We start from the raw sequence: 24,866 nt of genomic DNA on the forward strand, positions 1-24,866 counted from the left end.
TAGCCGCGGTCCTCCAGCCCCACAGGCGGCGCTGGGCGCGGGCGGGGCGGGACGCGGCGCTCTCCGCCCGCTCACGTGGGGCGGCCGTTTCCCGGGCGGGGCGGCGCGGAGCAGCGCGGCGCGGCGGGGACTGGCGCTGCCGCGTGCTCGGTGAGGGGCCGCGGCCGCCCTGAGGGCGGGAGGGGACCGGGGCCGGGACCGGGACCGAGGGGGGGCGCAGGGCCGGGCCGGTGAGGGGCAGGGCGGCGGGGCCGGAGGGTCCCGGCGGGGGAAGGGGCCCTGGCGGCCGTGCGGCTGCAGCCCCCGGCCCGCGGGTGGGGAGGCCGCCGGGGTGCTGCAGGTAATTAAAAGCCGGTAATTAAAATAATTTTGCAAGTTGTGTGCGGTGCCCTTAGCCTCCGGTGATAGAGGGTCTGGTGGTTTCCCGGCGCGGGTTCTGTGACCATTTTATCTCGGCTCGGTGGGGATGTGGGAGTTGGAAATGGACGTGGTTGGGTTCCCGATAAATCCTACCCGAAATACGCAGTGCAGGGCAAGCTGGGCTTCCTTCTGCTGCCAGGAGAAACAGGCTTCGTAAGCCTTCTGCTTTAAAATAATTGATTTTGTCCCTGTGTGTGTGTGTGTGCCTCTATTTGTAATTCAGTGTTGGGTGGAAGACATCTGGTAGAGGGAGACCTCCCAACATCTGGTAAGGCAAGCTAGTAAGTGGCAGTCGGTCATGACTAAAGCTTTCAGCTATTTCTCTGTGTCTTCTAATTGAGTAGCGAAAATCTTGTAGTTCTTTCCTTAAAAATGCATAAGGTTAACGTATATAAATTATGAAACCAAGTATGAACACTTGTTGTACTAGGATGCTAAAGGACCTTTTTATTTTGGGACCAAACCCCAAGGTGTAAGCCTCTTCAGCCAACAGGTTCTTTATGCTAAATTTACACTTCACTTAAAGTGGCCTCACGTGTAGCTGTGGTGTGTGGATGTAGCTGTGGTGTGTGGATGAAATAATGTGGCGCAGCACAGATTTACCCAATCTGAAGTCTGTTGGAAAATCGGCTGTGGAATTCTGCTTTCTGGAGTCAGTGGTGGTCATAAAGCAATCATTGTTGGGATGTTTTATTTTCTAGGTTTAATTATCTATATTGATTTCTTTTTTTTTTTTTAGTTAATTTGCTCTTTGAATGTCGAGCCTTGTGTTCACAATGTGTTCCTATAGATCAGTTATTAATAATGCGCGAAAGTTAGTTACCCAAAGGGTAGCTCAAAAGCGAGCTCCTGTCATACAGAAGAAACAAAAAGTTTACATATCTGATGTGAACCTGTAAAGCTGGATATATCTGTATACAATGACATCTGGACGTATTCAGATTTCCATGCGCAAATTACCTTTTATTATTAGGACGTTATGAAATGTTAAACCTCAGCATTGTAAAAAATGTGTACTCATCTCCCCTTTCACACTTTTAAATTGTAAGTAATCTCTGCGACTACTTCTAGGAGTCCTTGGACCATGGATTCATTGTCTTAATTACCAGAAATCTAGGCACAATTTGTACAAGATGTTGCGTGATCAGCCTCTAGAGCTTTGTTTTGAGTGATTTTAGAAGACGTATGGGGACAGTGAGCGGGGAAGGGAGATAAGGGAACCTGTGGTGTAGTGTTTTTTTGGTCTGGTAGAACTAGGTGTACTTTCATCTGTACAGATGTATCCAAGCCAAGAAACTGAAGTTTGGGAACTGGGCTTTGTTTTGGCTATTGCATATCTCTTCTAGTATTACTGTGCAAGTAAATAAAGCTATTTATGCTACCTTATTTCTTAGGCTTTTTTCAATGACTTAGTTTTTCAACCTCTTTTTATTCTGTGCCTTTTAACCTTTTTTCACCCCCCTCTTCTTCCTAATGATTATTCTTAAATGCACAGCCTGGACTTCTAAGAGGGTAGTGGAAGTTTTCTTCAAGTTTCTTTATGTTGCCGTTATCAGTGAAGGCCTGATGAGATGAATGATATTACCGGTGGAAACAAGTATGTTGTTAATGATCGAGTTTTTAAACAATGTACGAATGAAATGAAACTGTTAACCGAGCTCTTTAGCCATGACAAGGGGTCAGGTACATAAAAAGTTGCCTTATCAGCAGGACCATTTGTTAAAGAAAAACAGAAAACCGCAGAAAACCACAACTTATTCTGATAAAGCAGTGGAAGATGATGATACTTAAGTGATCTTTTCACTCTGAGAACTGCTTTATTGAAAGGCAACCAAGGAACAGTGGAATATTTTCTGGACACTAGAACAGTTCTGGATCAGCCTGCGGGTCTGTTTGGCTTAGCAGCTTGTCTCAGTAGTGGGCAACAGTTTATACATAGGAAAGAGAGTAAGAACAGTAGATTTCACTAGGAAGTTGCTGCTTTTTGGTGAAAAATGTATTTGTAATGTATTAAAATTCTGAATGTCTTTTTGCAGAGAATCAGAATGACTAAAAAAAGGAAACATCAAGAAGACTTCCAGAAAGTGAAATTAAAAGTTGGGAAAAAAAAGCCAAAATTAGAAAATGCAACAGATACCACCTTCAAAACAAAGGCCATACAAATTCCTGAACAGCTTAAAGAAGATGGATTGCTTACTGCACAAAACAGAAAACTTAACATAAAGGTATATTGTGATAATACGTTCTGAAGTGACAGATAATGACTTGACATTTACCTTCTGCTTTCCGTCCTTTGCGTTGTCTTCCATATCTTGCAACTCTTAAACTGAAGAGAGCTGTTGAGACTAAAATTTTATAGTTCTACTTTTGAGACCAGCTGTGAGAGGACAATTCTTGGTTGTGCCTCTGTTAAGTCAGTAAGCTTGTATATATGCTTGAGAACGACAGTTATGTAATTACCTGAAGGACGAGTTACGGTGTCTTGTTTTTCCTGTTGTTGAATATTGCGGATTTTTTCATTGTTATGCTTTAAACCAATACTACATTTGTTTTGAATTTACAACGCTGCTACAGACAGCAATACATCGTTAGAACAGATTCTGTATTTTCTAATATTTAGGAAAAAATGTGCTAGAAAATAGGTGAGGAAATTAAAAGTCCTTAGAGTGATAATGATAGCAAATGTACATGTTTCTTTCCTTATAGGATCTGCTTTCACAGATGCACCATTACAGTCCTGGGGTTAAGCAAAATGCACTTCTTGGGCTCAAAGAGCTCCTGTCTCAGTATCCGTTTGTAATTGATGCCCACCTTTCGAATATAATAAGTGAGGTGGCAGCTGTGTTTACAGACAAAGATTCTGGTGTCAGAGGAGCGGCTGTTCAGCTGCTTCAATTCTTGGCTTCAAAAATAAGAGCTGAACAGATTGCTCCGTTTTTCCCCTTGGTAAGTGCCCATCTCTCCAGTGCCATGACTCACATCAGCGTGGGAATTCAGGAAGACTCATTGAAAGTCCTGGATGTTTTACTGGAAGCATACCCAGCTCTTCTTACAGACCGCAGTGTTATATTACTGAAGAATTTTGTAGAGCTTATCTCTCACCAGCAACTGTCAAAAAGACTGAAAAGCAGAGAGAAACTTTCCTGGATGCTGTCTGTTAACCCAAACCGCAGGGTAACTTCTCAGCAGTGGAGGTTGAACGTACTCATCAGGCTCAAGAAGTTTCTCCAGGCTGTGGTAGATGGATCCAATGAAATCGAAGACGAAGGGCTTCAGGAACAAAAGGATAGTCCTCATTCTGGGAGGAACCCCATATGTATAAGCTGGAAGGTCCATGCAAATAATCAGCAGCACATACAGCTGTATGAGAACGGTGGCTTACGACCAAAGATCAACTCCTCCTTTAGACTGAGGTGAGAAAACATGAATTCCCAAATTAGTTCGTGTCACCTGGATGGCCACAATTAATGTTGAACTGTGGCTTGCTGCTGTTGGAAGCAACTGTTTAATTCTCACGGTGGGATTGTCTATTAGTCGTATTCCAGGGTAGTTAGTGTAACGTGCAGTTTTACTGCAGTGGCTGGCAAAACTCAGCAGATAGCTTGTTAGCAAGTATAAGCTTTATTTATGCTATTCATGATAATTCTGGAAGAGCAACTTGTTAGTGGTTTTTTGGATTGCAAACTGAAGACTACAGAGTATGGCAGGGTATCAAATACATGTGGGGGCAAGCAGACGGGGATTTCTGTGTACTAAATGTGAATGTATCTGTTGCACAGCAATAAGGAACTTGATTGAAACTTTGTGCTTTCACCTCCAAGAGCCTATAATAACTTGAGAAGGAGTGTAATTTCTTCATCTGAATGTAGCCTCCTTGTAAAATAGTACGATAAGATGCACCTGGCTGTGGGAAGCTCTGCTCAGTTCCCAATTTTGGATATTCTAAATGAATTCCCAGGTTTGTCTTCATTATGGATAAAGGCTGTCTCTGCTGAGACATGCTGATGAAAGTGGGGAGAAAAGCATAGCATGCTTAGTAACAGAAAGGTCTGGGGCTCTAACTAGATCTGAACTGAAGTTTAGGGAGAAATAACTAACCATATTTGTTTCTCTCTGTTTTTTCTGATTCACCTCAAACCAGAGGGGAGCCCTGCCCCTCCGCCCCCAAAGCCTTATGGTACCTTTTTGATGTTGCCATCCTCATGTGTACTTACGACTGTAGATGTTACCCATGTGGTGGTAGAACAGCTGGCATGAACTACCTGAAAGACAGCACTGCTGTTTAGCTGTTACACAGCACTTCTAATCCGTAGATCTCAGGGGGGTTTGAAGAGAAACCACAGTCCTTGTTTTGGTGCTGAACAAGACTGACTACGGGGTGGATATAAAGTGTTTTTTTACCAAATTGAGCTAGGAGATCAGTGGCAGAAAAAAAGGTACAAATCCCACTGTCTGATCCATCATTATGTCTACCTCATACCTTTGAAGGAGGCGCAGAAGAGGTGTTCTCTTTTAATACCCCAGATGTGGGCCTGAATTAGCAGGTCTTTTCAGTCTCCATCTTGGTGACAGACAAAAAGCTGTTCCATTCCTCTTCTCTTAGGCTTCCTCTTGGGAGATAGCATGTTACCTGTGGTAGGTATGGGAAATTTACATGAAGCTAAGTAAATCGTAAAGCTTATTCTCACGAAAGTGGCGTTAGCATAGCTTAAGAGTTCAGTGATGTCCAACAATAGCTGCTGCAGTTAAAACTACCTTAGAAACTAAAGCAGTGAAATCCAGTCTCAAGGCAGGGGAGGGTTTCGGTGCCAAAAGGTCCTATGGACTTCATCTTGCAGACAGCAGCAAAGAGCTACGGACCACCGAGTACCAGGGGGTTGTTGTTCTGTGCACCGGGTGACGCGCAGTGCGTGCTGTGCCATGCCCTGTAATGGCTGGAGGCGCGCTGTGTCCAAGGTCGGGGAAAATAAACCGCACCTGGTGTCTCCTGAATTGGATTCCCCTTTTCTGAGGAGCTAGATTTCGGTGAAACATCGCGATCCGCTTCTGGTTATAAATGCTTTCACAAAGCCGTTCCAAGCACGAGGAGGAGCCGGAAGAGTAGAAGGAAACACTGCTAGCGTCCGAGGCAAAGTTGGCAGAGAGAGCTGATGGCAGCGGAGCAGAAGATTGGCAAGAGAAGGGATAGCCACACAAGGTACTAAAGCGTTCTTGTTCTGTTGTATTTGCTCGTTGGTTGGTGCAGCCCTTTTGTACAAAGGGGCTAGCAGAGCTTGTTTTACTGGATATTCGTGGAATGTTAAGAGTGGAAGTTACCTGGGGGCTTTTCTCTTTGCTATGAGAAACAGGAAGGATGCCTACAGCGTGAAGCCCTTCTCTCTGAAATCTTTTCTAGTAATCTGAAGATGTTTAATTCTGTCTTTTCCAATCCCAACTGTGGCCTTTGACGGTCATTCCTGGGCCTCTGCTGTGACCATTACTGCAGGGACAGAAATGACTCCTAGTAAGAGGTGCAAAATGTCTCTGCTGCAGATCTCCAAAATCTCAAGTGGTGTGTGTGGTTTTGTTTAAAGAAGTTGACACAGAAATAGTCAAGTCTTAACTATAGGTAATAAGAGTTGGCCAAACCAGAAGTGACTAATTGCATTGCGTGTGTGTATTGGTGGTAAAAGGGCTCATCACTAATACTGCAAATAAGTTTTGACTTTTTTCTTTAAAAAGTAGGCTTCCAAACACCATTAATAATATTTTAAATTCTGAAGTTGCTGATAGGTTTGTGTGTGTGTTCCTGTATCTTTTTAATCTTGGTGGTTCATCAGGTAGGGGTGCTACCTCCTACATAATTTAGTGATTACAGAACAGGATTTTCCAAGGGTTTTCCAGCTAGCAGTATTAGCATTTGGTGAACAGTGTAGATCTCTTCTGGAATGCTGGATGGTTCAGCAATTCAAATATTAAGGCTTTGTTATGTTCTGTTGTGTGTTAGGTCTTCCTACTATGTGTGAATTAAAGATCACAATGAAGTAGGAGATTACTAGAACGTGTTTTCTGCCTGATGTGTTGCTGCTGACTGCGCTGCTTTTTGCATCACTTCGTTTCAGGGTTGGAAAAATGGAAGGCCCTCACAGCTTGAATTTGGTGGTACCAAGGTGTGTCATCTTTTTTTGGACTGGAAACGGTACTGAAGCGAAATGATAGAGCATCTGTTCTGCCAAGAAAGGATAAAATGAAGCTGCGGAGTAAATTGGAGAAGACTTGAGTGACCGAGATGGAAGACAAAGCACAGTGAACGTATATGTGTGTGCTGTGCATCAGATAGAAGTGGAAAGTACAGCTGAGTGTTTTTCTGCTGAAATAGGCGATGCGTACCTAAGGAAGAGGAGCACAGTAATCTGATTTAGACTGCAAGACCAAAAGAAAAAGAAATCACTATCATTCAGTGACTTTCTATTTCAAGCAGCCAGTTGTTCTTTTCCTATTTTCTGTTTCTTTCATGCTTCCTTGACTAAGTTTCCCTTCCCTAAGTTTTTTTTTCACTCCCTTACAGTCAAGTTGCGGTTATGTTACAAAGAAAAAATTATTTTGTTTGGTATTCCTTATAGGAATATTGGCATTTTAAGAAAAACGACAGCTTAAGGCGCTACATACATGAGTATCTTACAGCTCCCCTTAATAATAATTTACCCCAAAGTGAAGGTAATGAGCTTTGTGGTGTTTTTCAGAGCCACCCTGCTATTAAGGACTAATGGTAACAGATATGGGACATAAAGATTGACACTTCAATTGACATCAGACTCTCCTGGTTCATATGACCGTGTTTGGCAAAGGATGCGCTCACCAGATCAGTGCCATCTGTTCAGTATGCATACTTTGTCATTATGTACCCCTTTTGCTGTCAACCTTGAATGTGTGGAGAATATTTTGAGACCTAGGGGCTTCTTTTGAGGGGAGACATAAAAGCTATGCTAAGTTTTCTTTCCCAGGTGCTCTCAGCATCTGGGTGGGATATCCCTTTTGGCACTGATTCTTTTTTTTCTTCCCGTTCCTTGTTTCAGATGAGCACTAAAATAGAGGGCTGTGCTTTGTTGTACTTCAGTAGGAATCTTGAGGTGTGTGTTCTCAGGTTTCATGCACGGCTCGTTGTTTAGTGAGGTGATTTTTCTGGTCCAGAAACAGATTGCTGTAATGCCAGAGCTCTGCTGTAATACCAGGTATTCTTTTCAGAGAAATTGTTTGGAAGTATGACTTCAGAACTATGTTACCCAATTACCGACACTCCAGAATCTCAGCCAAGTGTCTAGTATTCTCATGTTATTAGCATTTACAGGACAGCATTGTTCAGTGAAATTAGAGGTCTTGGTAGCAACTTAGTCATCCAGTGATGCTGTAGGATTTGTGATGGATATAACTAGAAGATGAGATTTGTCTGCTGTGTCTTTAGATGTCTACATTAGAGTTATCCACCATAAACCCTATAGTCTAAAAGAAACTGATGTCTTCACAGTAGTGTCTACAGACTAGATAGTTAATAACCCCCCCCCCTTTTTTTTTTTTAAAGAGAAAAAGCAAAAAACAGTTGACTGCATATATTGGTTGTTGCTGTTAGTGCTGAGGTTTTTTTTTTTGTTTTTTTTTTAAAGCTTCTTTGAAAGATATAGCAAATTGGATGGCTTGAAAATGGTAGGATGACCAGAGAAAACTGGTTAATCTCTTTAATTCAATACCAAATTAAAATATTTGTAAACAACCTCTGGGAAGAAGGCAAGTAGTTTTTCAGATTTCATTTTGGGTGTTTATCTGTAAAGAAAAGTTTCTTGGAGAACATCACTGAAATAGGAAGGGGTTTAATAGGAAATCGAGCATACCAATTTTTACTTATATTAAGAATTTAGAATTATAGAAATTTCTTGCTATGAGCCTTTTGTGTTCCATGATGATTTTGCTTTCACAATGTCAGCAATTATGAGTTGAAGTTAATATTGATCCTCTGTGTTGTGTTTTTTTTAAACTTTTTAAGAGCTCTTTCGTTGTTTAGAAACACTTCCAAAAGCTTCTGTATTGCTCAAAAATAGCAGGAGTGCTTCACGAGTTACTTTCTTTAAAGAACGTTCTTAAAATGTATATAAACTGCCTGAGAATACTCAGGAGCAGGATTTTGTGATTTGTGTGGATAATCCCTTGTGGAAAAGAAGACAGAAGTGTTACCAGGGAAAAAAAAAATCTTGGTTTTCTTGCTTTCTGGGAGATGTATACTAGTTTGATTTAAACGGTATCTCATTATTTTTGGATAATTTTTGTTTATTATCAGATCATTATAATAATTTTTGAGCTAGTTGCTCTCCAGAGCATTAAAGCTAAGCCGTCACAATGGGAATTGGTTATGGTTTGGCAGAATGATTTTTCTATTATTATGAGCAACCATTACGTTTATTATAGCTGAAGATCATTATTAACTGTAATAAACCTCACGCGTTTGACAATACTTTGTAGTCAGTTTCATTATTTTGCTTCAAGGAGCTTAAAACTTAAAGTAAAAGTTTTTTATTCTGTTGTGCTGAGCACAGTGAAATCTTACCTGTTGCTTGAAGGCGATATGATAATACAAATCGTATTTCTGCATTTCTGTAGACCTTACATGTAACAGTGGGGAGAGAAGTGCTGAAATCTAAGAAGCTGGTATAGAAGCACACAGATTTGCAGGGAGTCTCGGGAGCAGGTTTGTTGTAGTAGGTTTGAACTATGGCCTGAATTTTTGGGTTAGACCTGTGTGATGGTGCCAGGAGTTGGACTCAATGATCCTGATGGGTCCCTTCCAACTCGGGATATTCTGTGATTCTATGATCCCATTTTTCCTTATTGAAATATTTAGCAAGAAAGCAAGCGAACCTTTAATGTATTAAAAATATTTTTTCTGGTATAAAGAAAGGAAAGCAGTATTGCTTAAACTGTTTTTAAAGGTGTGATCTTTATCTTTTTCTTTTATCTTTTTCTTTTTTTTTTCTTGCTTTTGTCATTTAGGTCTCTGGCAAGTGTAATGGACAGTGCAGAAAAAGGCCTGTCCTCGGCTGAAAATTTAAAAGGTTTTATTGAGATAATAATTCCATTACTGATAGAGTGCTGGATTGAAGCATCTCCCGCACAATCAGCTCCCATTCTCGGAAATCTTTTGGAATCAGATTCTCAGCAGCTTATGCAGCAAGTGCTTAGTATAATACATTTATTGTGGAAGCTCACAAAGCGACACGATGAAACATACAAAATGGTAAGGGAGAAGTGATCCGTGGCATAATAATGAGAGTTCATGTTGTTTTGATCAGAAACCAGTGAGTTGGTGGTGGGAAATAGTGGAAATATTTGAGTAAGAACGAAAAAGCCTAGGGTTTGAGCAAAATTGGAGTTTGGATTTTTTCAGGTCTCTTACTCTAGAAAAGAATCTGTTGAACTGAGCAGTGAGTTCAGCAGTAGTCTCCAGGAATCCCTCCTGACAGACCAGCACGAAAACGTATGAGCCTGAAAATTATATTGGAGAAGAGGAGCGTTGTCTCCCAGATAACCTCTAGAATATAAATCTGACCAAAGTGTGGTATGGATTATTTGTTTCTTGTTTTTACACGTTGAAAGGTTTTACACATCGGGGTAGTGGAATGAAAAACACAATCCTTAAACCCTTGGAAAGGTAAGGGACAAGGGTTGTATGAAGTCTGTAACTGCTTGGCAGTACCTGCACTGCTGTATCACGATTGGTAGTATCGCCCATGGCACTGAATCAAAGCCTAAATAAGAGTTTTGGAAAGCATCTGTGAAGGTCTTTGCCCTGATTATTTTGTCTGTCTTTTATTTTGATAAATCAATTACTTTTTTTTTTTTGCAATGTTTGCTGCTCTTCAGAAAGCCTTGCAAACACGAAAACACACACACTTTTCTTGTCATTTTGGCTGTTGAAGGAATGTCTTGACAGCTCTTTTATCTCTGTATAGGATTCTAGATTCACGTGCTAAACAAAATCTACATACAAAATAATTACTACAAAAAAATCTGGAATCAACCCATTACACCCGAGTTAGCTAACGTACACAGACAGCCCGAGAGGGGTGAATTTGGTGTCCCTGAATGAAACATGCTGTTCCCATTTACCTCTGTCCTTTCTACAGAGCCACTTGGGAGCAGGCAGAAAGGAGGCTGTGGCAGCCTGCTGCTGCTAACCTTTTTCTTTAGGGTGCTTTAAGGCTGCTGCCCTTAGCCACAGGGTGCCTGCCTTTTGGTCACGAGAAAGGAGTGCTCCTGTGTCAAGATGTAAGACATTTGAGGTACACACAGGTGCATTATGACCTTAAGATGTTCAGAAGAAAATTTTTTTTTTGAGGATACTGTATTTTATAATTGTATCTTCTCTGTTCCTTTATATTTACCCTATATATAAAGTACATTCAAATAGCGCAGTTTGAAAATGGAAGTTTTGCTTATGAAACAGTCCTTGGGCTTTAAGGGCCAGAGTGCTTATTAGAGATCTTCTGGAAAACCACTCTGTGCTTAGTGGGAGCCTGCTAATCTTTGAAATAGTTCAATGGTCATTCTCTTAATATTTGGATATATAAAAAAGATTGTTGTGCCTGATCAATTTAATAACAATGCAAGCTTCTGTGTGCGTGCAGTGGGTTCTGCTAGATAGTTTGTGGAATGGTGACTGAGAATGTCTGTTAAACCAAAAAGTAAAATTATTTTTGAATGTAAAAACCTTATTGTGTAAGGATGACCTTTTTTCAGTAAGATGTTTTGTTGGAAGTCTTGAACTACGAGTATGTTAATAGTGGGAAAGATGAAAGGTAGTGTCAGAGTATGTCTTAATGGAAAATTCAGGACAGTCACTGCAAGTAAATCAGAGGTCACTGATAAATTAATGTAAAAGCGCTTTCAGTTGATACCTGTAACTCACTTGGTTTTATATTGTGTATATAATATATAGTATGTGCTAGGAACGCATACTGGTCCAGTTTGGATTAAATGTTATCCCTCACCCTTGAATTGTATCACAACTTTACTCTGTTGTTTTGTGGATCTTCCAGTTTGTGCATGATTTCATTGATGCTTTTCACTTACTACCATCTTTTCTGTCATCTGCTTTCCTTAATAGGAAGTGTGGCTCCGAATGAATTACCTTGTTGATTTCAAGCACCACTTCATGCGTAGTTTTCCTTACTATTTACAAGAAACAGTAAGGCACAAAAAGAAAGATTCGTGGAAAGGGTAAGAATAAAATCAGTGTTGTGTTAACAGCTTTTAGTTTCGTAAAATGAGACAATATATGTGGGCCTTACTAAGTTTTTAATGTTGTAAAACTTTTTGATTGTGTGTTCCTGGGAGGTCTGTACAACCAGAGCATTTTGGTTGTACTTATTAAAAGTATTGTGTAGGAAGTCATCTGAAAGTCCTCCAGTAGAAATGAAAAAGCTGTTTTAAAGAAGTGAAAGTACTGCAAACTGTGCTGCTGAAAATGGAGCTGTCATAGTGGAATCTTGGTTTATTCTAAGGGTCTATCATTATCATGCTGCAGGTATATTTGTGTTTGAAATCATGTTTGGTATTTCAAGTATTGCATTCTCCATTCCTAGAAGGGCACATAGATTAGAGGTACAGCATAGCTCCTAGTGAAATATTTTCATTTCAGCTAGCCTTGTCCATTAAGTTGATAAAGCCAAAAAATGTTTTGTTTTTCCAGGTTTTGACCTGAACTCCCTTTCTTGAAACTGAAAATCTGAGAGCTAGTAGTTGGGCAACACAACCATGTTTCTTGTGTTGTAGGTGACACCCTGACTTACTGAAGTTCTGTGCATCCTTCTTCACTATACTCCTAAATTGTGCCCTATTCTTGCACTTAATAAGTATGCTGTTGGATAGATACTGGAGACTTTTGTGGTTTTGTTTTGGATATTAATTGAGGACTTCCAAAAACTTAGCCTTGTGTGATGTAAATAAAAATAGTTACCTTTTGTTTTCCCTACTTACCGATATATTGGTGTGAAGGCTTGCATTTAGAAATCTCACATGGCATTTTAAGGCTTCCTTCCTTCTCCAGTTTGCAAAATGTTACAGAAACTTATGACAGTACTGCAGATAGCCCTTCATGTCAACACATTCTGAACATGAAAAAAGATACTAGCATTTATGCAATGTGTAAATTAAGCCCATAGCTTGAGATTTACTTCCTCGTATTTTAACAGTTGGCTTTATTGAATTGAAGAGTGACTAGACTTAAGTTAGCACAGGGTGAAGTGCTCTGTTATGTCATTTTCACAACTCTATATCATGTTCTGAATGTAGGTACTCATATGTGCAGCTTTCTGTAGATAAATTCTTTGACGTTCTTTTTGTATACTGTGGGTGTTCAGTCAGCGTGAACTGAAGTTCCAGCATCAGATGTCAAGCTGCAACATCCTTGATTCCTTTCTTGGTAACCCTTAATTTTGACTTTCAGACCTCTGGAGGATATAGTAACGGTGATAAATGTGTTTCTTATTCCATAGGAGATTGGAAAAAGGTACATAAATGAATTTCTCTATGCTGTTCATGGTGCTTTTAGTTGTCTGACAGTGACAAAATCCATGTGATTCCTCACAGAAGATGAAACACAAGAAACAAAACTAAGGTGTCGTTTTTCTAGTTTTTCTTTTCCTGTTTCAGTCACCTAAAAGTGGTGCTAGACCAGGGTAAAAATCTCAGAGGAGAAATCAGCCGTAGAGACACAATTTACAGCTTTGGTTCTCACTGCCGCTATAAATACAAGAAATAGATATCATGGTGGCAAAACAAAAATTGTCATTTACCTGAATGGGATGTAAAAGTCAAGTACAAAGACTCTTTTAAAACGTGTATTTGCTTTAGAACTTCAGCATTTATAATTTTTCTTCCCTATGTGGTATAATTCCTACTGAAGTAACTGTATATTAAAAGGCATAATTTTTTTTGATTTTTTTTTTCTTTTTTCCCCTCCTTTCCTCCTTAGCAACAAGTATTGTATGACACCCTCAAACAGTGTAGACCATCTTTTACTGAACTTAACCTTGTGTGACATAATGGTTTCACTAGCAAGTGCTTCAACACTGCAGGCAGATTCTGGTTGGTTGGACATGATAAGGAAATTTGTGACAGATACTCTCCAGGATGGCAGCAGGCTGAATAGCAAGCAGGTGAACAGATTGCTTGGTGTGACTTGGAGACTAATGCAAATACAGCAGAACAAAGGTAAGATGCGAGTAGTTTGTAAAAAGTGAAATGTAGGCACTGACAAAGAGATTGAGTTACTTTTTTCTTTTCAGGTCACTTTGTCTTATATCCTTGGTTGTTACATCCATAGTGTGTTTTGTCTGTAGAGGTAAATTGAATTCCATGGTCATATCCTTGTACGTGGCATTGAAAATTGCTTCCTTATTAGGAATGCTGCTAGATTCATAGTGTTGATATACAAAGTATATTTTTGTGTACCTGTCTTCTGTTTTTACTTCTTAAAGCATTCTTGTAAATGGGAAGAATACGTTTTTACTTTACTGGAAAAAATAATAATTACAAGAAAGGAGAGTTGCATGATATTTTAATATTTTAGTCCTTATTTAAAATCATTAATGTAGCTTGTAGACATCCTTGAGTAATGTCAGATGACCGTTGTAGCTCTATGGTAACATGAAAAGTGTTCGAGGCCAGGCTGGATGGGGCTTTGAGCAACCTAGTCTAGTGGAAGGTATCCCCATCCATGGCAGGGGATTGGAACCGGATGGTCTTTAAGGTCCCTTCCAGGCCCAAACCATTCTATGATTCTATGAAATGCCAAGATAGTTCAGATGAAAGCTGCTGTAGCATTTGATTTTAATCCCCTTCCAAGGGAAAACACGTTTGCAGTTATGACTTGCACGACCAACACAGTGTTTTGGGTTCTCTTCCCACCCCCTCACCAAAATAACGCTTGACTGATCCAGATAAGACCTTGTTTGCCATGTCTGTTCACTGGTTGATGCAGGACTTCTTAAAGAAAGGAATTTCTCAGTAAGTCTAAAGGTGACAGTGGTCTATTGTCTTATCGGTCTGGTAGAATTAAATTCCACAGCCAACAGCCATTTATAGAAAACGCTATCTCCCTGGCAACAAAGCTAATAACTAATTATTTCTATCTATACTACAAAATTTAGCTTCCTGCTGAAAGCAAGTAATAGTCCACAGTCAGAGATGTGCCCGTCTCATCATCTGAGCTAAAGCAGAAGAGTTGATACTAAAGAAATACGTTTCCAGCTATTATATCAGATGCTTCACACTTTTCTTTGTAGTAAAACATTGAATTTTGCTTTGTCTACTAGACTCTTGTCAGATAGGGGAGAATAGCTTGTGTTTTTCTAACCGAAGTAGCCATTTTAGTAAAACAATTTTCCTCAAGGATGCAGAAAATAAAAGCTTTAAGCTTTAAAAACAAACGAAAAAAACATTTAAGTGAACTTCCAGAAGATTGATGCATATGGATCTTGTCTTATTCTGTAAAGGTTCAGGAATGTTGTTGTGAGCAGGAAATTGTTTACCTCAGGAATCTGTATCTGTTTGAACAATTTATCTTGTCCCTTCTTGATAATCCTTGTGCAGTACTAAAAGCCTGACTAGATGTAAGATTAAACTTCATTTACTAGACGTAGAGGAAGTATAGTTTCAACAGGCTGGATAAATGGGCCGACAAGAACCTCATGCAGTTCAGCGAGAGGAAGAGCAAAGTCCTGCACCTGTGAAGGAGCAGGCTCATCCACCAGAACATGCTGGGGCCACCCAGATGGAAAGCAGCTTGGCAGAAAAGGATCTGGGTGGACGCCAAGCTGACCATGAGCCAGTAATGTTCCCTTGTGGCAAAGAAGGCCGAACGGTATCCTGGGCTGCATGAGGAGAAGTGTTGCCAGCAGGTCGAGGGAGGTGATTCATCCTTTCCACTCAGCACTGGTAAAGCCACGTGGAGTACTGTGTCCATTCTGGGCTTCCCAGTTCAAGTGAGACGTGGAGCTACTGGAGACAGTCCAGTGAAGGACCATGAAAATGATTAAGGGATTGGAGCATCTCTCCTACAAGGAAAGGCTGAGAGAGCCTGGAGAAGGGAAGGCTTGGGGGAAACTTACAAATGTCTATAAATACCTCTCAAGAGAACGGAACAAGGCTCTTTTCAGTGGTGCCCAATGACACAATAAGAGGCTGTGGGCACAAACTGAAACACAGGAAGATTTCTCTGAGCATCAGGAAATACTTTTTCACTGTGAGTGTGACTGAGCACTGGCAAAGCTTGCCCAGAGAAGTTGTGGAGTTCCCACCTTGGAAATCTCTCTCTTTGGAGACATTCAGAAACCGTATGGACATGGTCCTCGCCACCAGCTTTAGGTGATCCTGCCTGAGCAGGGGCATTAGACCCAATGATATCCAGAGGCCTTTTACAACCTAAGCCATTCTATGTGGAAAAAAGTTTCCTTTCCTGATTTTTTTGATGGTGTTCTAGAAATTCTGAACTGTATTGTATATGATGATATTCCAGAAGTTGGCACATACTGAAGATAAATCTGAATTGTTTAAAACATATCCGAAATTGAGATTAAGGGCCCGAGAAGGTGTGTGTGTATATATATATTTTTAAGAAGACAATGCAAAAAAAAATAAAAATGAAATGAGATGAAATAAAAAAATGGTCAAAATCTTCAGCATTATGCAACAAAAATATGGTGGTATCTTTGCAGTCCTTTTTTTCATGGCTGCCTATTTTGAGTAGTTCCTTATTCTGGTGTGAAACGTACCATTTAATTTGGATGTGTAGAAGAGCTTCAAGCTGATATCTGAAGATTTCTCTCCGTTGATTAAGATCAAACTCTGGATCTGCTCTTTATAATTAGAAGGTCTGTTGCTTTCTTGCATTTCTCAGGTATAAGTTTAGCAGCAGTTTACCTGCTAGTTGTATTTTTGATAAATTTTCTTCAAGTGAGAGAGACCACTCAGTCACTTCAGGAGGAGGATTGCCACATGCTAATTAAAACTGGACTATGTTAAAAACCTACGAGGACCTCAGCTGCATATTGGAAGTCTGTACAATGTGGACCTTTAAAATACTACTTTTAGATAACGCATTTTAAAATTGCTTTTGTATTTAAACTTGTTCTGTTCATAGGAAGCAATTCAAACAGTAGGACTTGCTTTACTGAATGTGCCATGGAGAGTTATTTGAAGGTGGCTGAATATTCTACATGCTTAGAATATTTATTTCTTATAAAATTTTCCGTTGACGTTAATACCTTTGTGATTTCCAGCTAATTAATTAACTACTAATTAATTGAGAATAAGCGAGCATTCTGTTTAAGAAATGCAGTCCAAGATAAATCTTCATTAGAGGAGTATGTGAAATGAATAAGTTAATGTTTCTAGTGGGAAAAAAAAAAGAATTTATCTTAATTAAAATTTGTTCTAATATTTGATGTATTTCTTGGTTGAAAGATTTGTTAGATTTCAACTTCTCAAGGGCTCCCTGTGTTATGATTAAGCATGGCCATGCCTTTTCAGGTGCTTTTTATAGTGTATCTTTTCCTGAGAATCTCTGTACAGTAACTTAAATACGTTCCCTGGTTTTACTGGAGTTTTTTGATTAAGATTGGCCCCTGAACTGGACCTGTAATCATCTTTAGTATGGAGCATTCCTGTTAAAATGTGGTCTCCAGGGGCAGAAGTAGCTCTGTTCAGTGTGGAACACGTCACTGTGTCTGGTTTTGAATGCATAACTTTAACTGCTTTGTACACCTGAATGGAAAACAAAAAGTTCTGTCGTCTTGGATTATGAAAACAATGAAAATGAGTGATTACTGCTAGTTAAGTACATCTTGACAGCAATTAGTTCACTGGGATCAAGCCCTATTCAGACAACTTGAGTGAGGGGTAGTGCTCTTCATGTCTCTTGTCTTTTCAGATACTTCCCTGTTCTTTTAGGCTTGTCTTCTCAGAATTCAGATATTTGTATGATTTTTTTTCACGTTTCGTTAACTTTTACTTCCAATATTTCAGTCTGGCTTCTAAAGAAAATGTTTGGTCTCTTTTTCAGTCTACTATAATAACTTCTGCACTTGCTGGCCAGTTTTAGCCACCTTTGACATGAGGTTAGAACTCAAACATTGTTTTAAGTCTGGTGATAAAGCATAGTTGGCTAAAGCTTCAGAGAAGAAAAGGTTGCAGTGCAAGTTTAGCAGATCTCATTGTAGCGGCTTGCCAGTGGCTCTCAAGGTATGTATTTTCTGGTTAATCAGCAAATGTGGTGTGGAGCCAGCTGGTTCGAAGACGTGGAGAGCTGATGAGGCTGATGTGTGTGTGGCAGGGAGGGTTAGTATGGAGATAACTGAAGGCAGTGGCGGTGAGGTTTTGGAAACAAGGCGAAGAGTAAAGGAGACCAGTGATGTGAAGTTATTGTGCTAGGGAAAAAGGATGTGGAAGATAGCTGTGGAAAACAGGAATTTATTACTTATTGCACTGGTTTCGAGGTAGTTAATGAGCTGTCTTCAGGAAGCTCTGAAGTTTTCACGTACCTGTTGTTTCTGTAGTTGTGCTTCTTCCATAAGCTACACAACGAGGTGTTTTAATGATTCACAGATTTATCCAGTGGTTTGTTTTGAAGCCTTTTGGTACTTCCCCTATGGAAATAACTGTAGGTAGTTGCAGATACAGATTATATGTAATATGTGTGCGTGTATGTATGAAATCAGAAGATTAGGCAGCACTATTTGATTTTTTTTATTTATTTTCATTCTAGTGGCTACAGAACCCTTGATAAAAGCAGTATATACACTGTACCAGCAACGGAATCTCCTTTTTCCTGTTCGTACATTGCTTTTGAAATTTTTTAGCAGAGTTTACCAAAAAGAAGATTTGAGGACTCAAAGAATCAGGTAAAAAACACCTATATTTCTATATTCTTTTTCATTTCAACACAGCATGTTTATTTCAAAAGTTAGAATATTGAATTTATGTGTTGTAAGATGTCATTGTGGATCTGGTTTGGCACTGTCACTGAAATTTCAAAGTTCAGGTTCCCTTTGATTTGAGATTGATGTGTGTTAGCTTATGTGTCTCTTTCTCTAATATAAGTACTAGATTTAAGATTTAACTTGCAGTATATTGCTGCAAGCTCATTGTTACTGACTGTGTGGTAGTCCTTCCCAGATGTGTCAGTGTTGTGCAGCTATTGCAATGGAGCCACGTCCATTACTCCAGCTCAAGGTCATGGACTTGTGACTTAAGTGGTTCCATTAGTGCATGTCTAGCCTACCATATTTATTTTCTTTAATAAAAGTACACTTCAGTTGTTTTGGATGTGTGGATTTAAAGAGACTAAGTTTAAGAAAGTATTCTGTCCTTTTGGGTTCCCAGTTATGTGCGTCTATTAGATACCTGACTAGCTTCAAGTAAGAGGAAATGATTCTCCATATTGCTGTTTTAGTTTTTCAGCATAAGATTTGTCCAAATTATTCTGGAAAAGTTAAGGTGATGTATTTTTCAATCAAGCCATGTGGTTCCAACTATGTAAAATACTTAAATAGAGATCAGTCTGCATCAGTCTTGAGAACGGCAAAGGGCACACAATCATAACAATGATACCTGCTTCTGCTGACAGGTAGAAATCAAACCTCAGGGTCCCCAGAAATGCTGGCATCCATTAGCACAGTCAAGCTTCGGGAATATAGATATTTTCTGTCAGTCCTCAGCTTTTTTTAAGCCTGCTTTGTGATCAGGCCTGAATACATGTAATTAGATCTACAGACAGAAAAATCTAACGTTATGCTATGAATATCAAAAAAAATAAAGGGAATTTGAAAGACGGGAAAAGGCTAAGCAGCATTTTCCTCTTCTTTTTCACTTTGGGTGAAGAAGATTCTTTCTATACTAATTTCTATGAGGTTACATAAACACTGTTTTCTGAACAAGTCCTGAGCACCTCATCCACGGCATCATATGACCATCTAATGTCTACAAAGCTTTAACTTTCAACTTTTAGATGTCACAAACAGCAGTAGCTTTCTTGTTATTGCCCTTTTCTCAGTCCTCTACATGGAATTGTAACATTTTTAGTAACTGAAGAGTGAAATCTCAAAAGGCCAAAATCATTTGCAAAAAGAATATATACACCTATGTATGATAACATTTTAAGATAGCTTAATCTTTATGTACTGGGACAATCCATTTCTTTCCGTTAGAAACAGTGTTTTCCAGTCTTCAAGATGTGAACTGGGAAGTGGATCCTGGTTGACATTCGTATTGTTATGCCATTCAGCTTGATATTATAGCTCTTTTAGCCTTCTTTTGGCTGCTCTCCTCAATTTTTTTTTTTCCTCAGAAGCTTGTTGAGTGCAGTATAAGAGGAGCAGAGTTCATGCTAGAACAAATTCCAAGACCATTTAAATGAAACTTTATTTTTTAGGTGTATCTGATTCTCAAAGGATGGATGGCAGATTTTGGCCTACTGTTGCCTGGGAGGAAGGTGGAGGGCACCTACCTTTAATGCCCTCTTATGCTATTATAGACATTTTGTTTCCTCAAACTTTTTGGTGAGGGATTTTAAGTCTGTTGAAAATTAGATGATTTTTATCAGCATTATGCTAGTCTTACTGACACCTTCAACTTGAACTTCTTGATTTATACGTGTATCATCTATTTAGTACTGAGGTGATAGAATGGTTTTGGTTTGTAAATTATACTTGATATCGTAAGTAAAACTGTCACAGAAACGGTAGCCTTTGAAAAATAGGATTGGTCTATGCAATTGGATTGTTTTAGTTTGAACTAGAAAGGATAAATAAAAACAGTTCTCTAGTGGGGTTGTCTGGTTCTAAAGCTCAGCATCAAAGACATTTAAAGGAAATTAAAAACCATAATTAGTGAAGTTTCCTGAAGTACTAACAGGCCAATTGGTTTGAATAGAGAATGAGTTCTGGAGAATCTTCAAGTCGTAAATATAAACGAAGATTCCTCTCAGGTGAGGGAAAAGCTTGTTTGAGTTTTTCCTTCTTTCCTTACCAGCTTTTAGAGGGTGACTATGGTAAACAGCAATTTCAGAGAATTTGACTGGAATCAGTTTAGTGTTTGGTCAGGAATATGTGAAGGGCTGATGCTGAGGCCAGTGCTGTGCAATGTTTGGTGGCCTGGGTCATGAAATAGGATGCACCCAGTGAGTTTGTAGACAGTGCCAAGATAGAGGGAATGGCATGTGCTAAATGGCAGGGCTTCAGTTCAGAGCAACCTGGTGATGAAGCTTGACGTTGGCCAAGAGAAATCGCATCGCATTTCAATAAGGGTATGTATTCAACTCTGCATCTGGAGCAGAATAAAGTCATGCACCAGTTCTTGCTGAGCAGCAGCAGTAGTAGCAGTTAAAAAATAGGTGCCAAGCTGCATATAAGTTCATAGTGCATTCCTCTCATGAGTAAGGCAAACCATTGTGGTCTACAGTAGGAGGAACGTGACCAGCAGATTGACTAAAATTCTTGTCTTTGCTGAGTACTGGTGAGGCCATACTCATAATGCTGTGTCTGGTTTCAGCAGGATCACATTATTCATTCAGTGGAGCTGTGCTGTGCAGCCTAAGCTTCAGGGCACCATTGGTAATTCTGAAGTAAAGAGCTTCAAGTGCAGTTCGACTTTAAAAAGTCACAGTAGAAAGTTTCTCTCTTGACATTTCTTCATCCTGAATTTTATGTCAAATTTCCTTAATTGCTAATCCTGCAAATTCAGCTAAATTATTTTTTCCAGTTGTCCTTTATGCTTCCTTTCTACTGTGTTTCTTATGTTTGCAGTGTGTAGCTTTGTGTCACTGTTCAGGGGAAAATAAATAACTGTATTAGCTCTGTATGGCTTATAGACAGTGAGAGTAATGGTATGGTTTTGTCCCTGCAGTTTTTAGTGTAATTTTTTTAGTATACATATGTAACATCTATTAATAAAGTGCGCGTCTTTTAATAAGAGTAACTTCAGGAGAGCCATATTTGAAGTAATTTGGCTATGTGCCATAGGATTCAGTGCTAAGACAATAAATAGGATTCAAGAATTCTTCCTTTAATTATTGTGTTAACTATTAAGTTATGCTTTAAAAAATTACTTTTAGACCTACCTGAAAACCTTCATTAAAATAATTCAGTACTTACTCCTTGATGTATAATAAAAAGAGAAATATAATAAGATCAAAAAAGGGAAAACAGCATTCTCTGATCACCCAGGATTCATTTTACTACTTTTAGTCTCACTTTTTCTTAATATTACTGCTTTTTTAAATCATCATTCCTGATTAAGAAATGAAACTGGCTAAAAAAACGAGGGTTTGGATGTTTTGGAGGGGGGCAGAAAAGATACTTTATTGTGGTTGACAAAAATAGTTGATTTACTGTAGCATTTGAACAGAGAAAGAAAAGAAACTGAAATCATGTTATCGACTCCTATTTAAAGCAACCAGTTCTAGTTGCTCATTCTGTTTTAAGATTTATCTGAATTGAAGCGCCAAGGCGTCGGTAAAGGTAGAATTGAATTTGAAAGTCTAGTGATGAGTAATGGCTCGACTGGGGAGTCCAGGAGTAGTCAGAATATGGTAATAATATAAAATGATAAAAACTAATGAGAAATGGAAACGTTGCTTTGCCAGCATACGGTCAGTTCACACACTTTCTAAAAAAGCTGTAAGTATGTAGTGCAAAAACTGGACCAAATAAATCCTTCTGTTATAACCCTAGTAGCGTACCAATGTGCTCACATCTTCAGGTGAAATATTCTAAGCAAATCATACTGTCGCAGTTTATTGTCATTTAATTATACCTAACATTAAAGCAACTTAGTCAAGGCTGGAAAAGATAAGTTTTTTTGTTTGTTTCTGATTCCCCAAAATAATTTTCCCTCTTTCTTTAGAAGTCGAAGTAAAGTTTTATCTCGTTGGTTGGCTGGTTTACCTCAGCAACTTGCTCTGCTTGGCTTGAGAAACCCCGAGCTTTCAAATCAGCTGATTGATATCATTCATTCTGCTGCTTCTCGTTCAAACAAAGAATTATTACAAAGTTTACAAGCCACTGCTGATCAAATATACGGTAAGACTTTGCTCTACAGCATACTGATTTTTTTTTCTATCACTTTTTAGGAAAGTTGTAATACATGGAAATAGAAGTGTTTCTTAGGTGAATGTGAAGTGTGGATTGTTGGGGGGGAGATCAGTCACCTACAGTGAAGGTTAAAAGGAATGATGTATCATTTCCTAAAGGCTGGCAAAACGGTTAAAATGTGCAGTTAAAGTTATCAGGACCTTAATCTGATAGATAAATCAGAAACTTCAGTTTTTGTGAAGTCTGCTTCTGGTAGTATCGCTTCTTTTTTTCTTTTTTCTTCCTTCTTCAGTGTTAGGTATAGTGCTGTACCTTCAGTAAATTGTATAGACTCTTCTATAATAGCAGCTAGAAGAGATGAGGGGTCGCTGCATGAGATATTTGTGTGAAAGTTTTTGTGTATCTAAAATGTTGGCATTTTGATGTTCAAATACCATTTGCCAAAATTTTCCAAATACTTTTTTTTTCCTATTCGCTTAATGCATGCCGCTCATTTTTGAAGCTGAAGCCTTGCCTGAAAGTGGTTTAAGTTCTGTGGGTCCAGGGCACTTCTTGCTTGTCATTACGTAAGGAAGGGGGAACATAGTCTGTTGGGTTGTGGACTCCTACTTGCTGTTTCAGGAAACACAAACAATAATATGTTATTGTTATTAAACGCATACCTTGCTTCCTTTCTGAAAGCGATGAGTGAAATAGATTCTCCTGTTTACAAGAAATAAAATGTATTTGGGTCCGTCAATGTGATTATACTGTTGTAAGAATTTTATTCCTGTGATGATAATAAATTGCCTCTTAGCACCTATGGGCTTTTCTGCTGAAAATGAAAATGTTCTCGTCTCTAGAATTGCATTGTTGTTCAGTCTGGCAATTTTGTTGTGAGTATTGTGATAGATTTAGGCTATTTTCTTGACCGGGGCTCATAAAATAAAGTGGTATCATCTGTTTTCAGTTTAAAGATAAGCTTCTACTTGTTCTTGAAGATACGAAATCGGAAATGAGACAGTGGATTTCTATGTGCTTAAAAATCAAAAGACAAAATGTTTCTATTTGTATTATACTTCAGTTTAAATAAAACGCTTCTTGATTTTCTTTTTTTTTTTCAGTTATGGACTCAGTTCTTTTCAGTAGTTTCTGGTGGTAGTGCTGGATCTAAGTGTGTTTTGATACTCGTTTCCTGAAACATAGCACGTGTATATGTTTTATAGGAAACTAATCTAAATATGACTTGTAACCCAAGTTTTTGTCACTGGTGTAGAATCAGCTTCCCTAGAGCATTATTGCAGAAGAGGAAGTCCGTGGAAGTTTGTTTACTGGAACACAAGGAGAGATACATTTATAAAAATAATTTTCATAGGGCCTCCCTAGGCATTTGCGCAATGAAGGACATTTGTTTTTTAGTTAATTAGGAAAATACTGTGCAAGTGAAAAGTGTTTGATTCTATTCTTTTTTAGCATTGTTTTGTTATAATTTTCACTCTTCATAATTTCCCGCTGGCCTTCCATACTGCTTTTGTTACCCTTGCTTCCTCTGCTCCTCAGTTTTCTTCGACTTACGTCTCATTCTTCCTACACTTACAAACTTTAAATACTTCAGTGACAGTAGGAGAAAGCTATGTTTTGTGCCTAGCTTTTAATTCATTCTTTGTATGTTTTCAGACCCGCTAGATGGCACTCTGGTTCTGCTCCCAGCTGAGGCTCAGCGGCGGCTGGTTCAGCTGGTGTACTTCCTACCGTGCCTCCCTGCCAGCTTGCTAGCTTGCTTGAGTCGCTGTTGTATTATGGGAAGAATGTCCTCAGAGCTGGCTGCCACTCTTATTGGGATACTGCGCATGAGGTAAAATGCTTAACCTGTGCTTTAGTTTGCTGTAAAAACGTTTTGAACTTCCTAATTGGTTTGCACTGCGTTAAAACACCAAAGATAACACAGAATGTAAGAATTAGCATCGTGAAGTTAATGCTTCTGTCAAATTTTTCTCCTGGCCTTACATTGAGTGATTTTCTGCAGTGTTTTATATCAAAATCATATTCCTTGTCTTTAAGGTTATGCACTGTTGAGCGCTCTCTACGCTGAATGTTATCACTGGTGGTCTTTTTTCTGCCACGGATTGCAGCTCTTCCTCGTAAATTCTTAGACTTGACCTTGTAAATGCTTTGACTTCACCGTGTTTGTAGTGAAAAATAACCAGGCAGTATGTATTCTCATGTTCTGCTCTCTTTTAAAGTTTTTAAAACTTGCTCCTCCTATAGTTACCACACTTAACTGTAAATTGTAGTTGCTAGGCAAGCGTCTTCGCAGAAATCATTCACACACCTGTTGTTTTTCTCCTGGCT

General features: G+C 39.1%; 1 protein-coding gene across 7 annotated transcripts in view; it reads left to right on the forward strand.

The window, feature by feature from the left end:
• The window catches only part of TEX10 (testis expressed 10), a 53,012-nt gene continuing 28,146 nt past the window's right edge, over positions 1-24,866 (forward strand). Inside the window, exons 1-10 of one of the 7 annotated variants that reach the window (XM_080582801.1) lie at positions 121-150; positions 644-688; positions 2,457-2,645; positions 3,127-3,833; positions 9,439-9,682; positions 11,552-11,664; positions 13,421-13,659; positions 18,212-18,347; positions 22,348-22,523; positions 24,192-24,369. In XM_080582801.1, coding sequence (XP_080438927.1) covers positions 2,466-2,645; positions 3,127-3,833; positions 9,439-9,682; positions 11,552-11,664; positions 13,421-13,659; positions 18,212-18,347; positions 22,348-22,523; positions 24,192-24,369 — 1,973 coding nt within the window. In that variant the 5' untranslated portion in view covers positions 121-150; positions 644-688; positions 2,457-2,465. Of the gene's footprint in view, positions 151-234; positions 341-643; positions 689-1,915; positions 2,018-2,456; positions 2,646-3,126; positions 3,834-9,438; positions 9,683-11,551; positions 11,665-13,420; positions 13,660-18,211; positions 18,348-22,347; positions 22,524-24,191; positions 24,370-24,866 lie in introns of those variants that run through there. The other 6 variants (XM_080582800.1, XM_080582799.1, XM_080582798.1 and 3 more) reach the window with 6 other exon arrangements.

This window comes from Anser brachyrhynchus (genome assembly GCF_964034855.1).
Source record: "Anser brachyrhynchus genome assembly, chromosome: 2".
Taxonomy (NCBI): domain Eukaryota; kingdom Metazoa; phylum Chordata; class Aves; order Anseriformes; family Anatidae; genus Anser; species Anser brachyrhynchus.